The following is an 887-nucleotide window of genomic DNA, read 5'->3' as shown; positions in this document are numbered from 1 at the left end:
GAGAATAAATCAAATAAAAGAAATTACGCAGCTTGTAGAAAACAAGGCAGGTAATAAATGGAAATGAACAAACCTGCGGCAAACAAAAGTTGATGGGTCCAAAGGAACCCCTTCTGCCTCCGCATTTGCAGCTAGTCGATGTCCAAACAAAGCACCAAGAGGCGGTATGCCTGCTTCTACACCGGCCCAAGTTGATAATCTTTGCAAATGCTCCATTCTTAGCATTGAACTCACATCCACACGTTTCTTGCCAGTGTTCTCCTCCCTGAGTGTAGCACCTCGAATCGCTTGCGTATTCATAATTTTACCGCCCTTCTTGCGTTTCTTGTCCATCTAATTAATACGACCAAAACCCGTATGAATTTTTTCGATCAATGAAAAACACTTAACATATAATGAACTAAACTATCCATGTACAAGAATAGCTCTGATTTAGATTGATAAGGGTCGTATGATTAAAGGGATCAATTTTCACGTTGTGTGTAACAAAAAAAAAATTCACAAACGTGGATAAAAATTAAGTTGAAGAGATGAAGTATATAGGATTAAAACTAAAATTGAACAAGATCAAACTAAAATCAACTATAATTAGAAACGGTGAATAAATTTGAACAGGATTAACTAATTACTTAAACTATTTACTAAATTTGCATCATGTACATATTTGTTTACCAATCAGTCGATCACCTTGGAGGAAAAAAAAATAAAACAGTAAATAAAAAAGATGAAAATTTTACCTTAAAAAGAGAAGAGGCGGGCTGGCGACGAAGAGGAAGAGGAAGAGGAAAGCTCTTCGTCGGGGTGTGAGAGGCAGCAGTCGAGGGAGGACGACTTTGTCGGGAGACTCAGGACTCGGGAGCAGCAGCGACGACTCGGGATCAGCTCAA

At 38.7% G+C, this 887-nt stretch overlaps 1 protein-coding gene across 1 annotated transcript in view; it reads right to left on the bottom strand.

The window, feature by feature from the left end:
* Window positions 1-879, bottom strand: part of LOC109850479 — a 3395-nt gene extending 2516 nt beyond the window's left edge. Inside the window, exons 1-2 of the mRNA XM_020420493.1 lie at window positions 738-879; window positions 74-333 (exon numbers count right to left, since the gene is read on the bottom strand). Coding sequence (XP_020276082.1) covers window positions 74-333 — 260 coding nt within the window. The 5' untranslated portion in view covers window positions 738-879. The remainder of the gene's footprint in view (window positions 1-73; window positions 334-737) is intronic.

This window comes from Asparagus officinalis, chromosome 7 (assembly GCF_001876935.1).
Source record: "Asparagus officinalis chromosome 7, Aspof.V1, whole genome shotgun sequence".
NCBI classification, from domain to species: domain Eukaryota; kingdom Viridiplantae; phylum Streptophyta; class Magnoliopsida; order Asparagales; family Asparagaceae; genus Asparagus; species Asparagus officinalis.
This window is presented reverse-complemented; position numbering and strand designations above follow the sequence as displayed.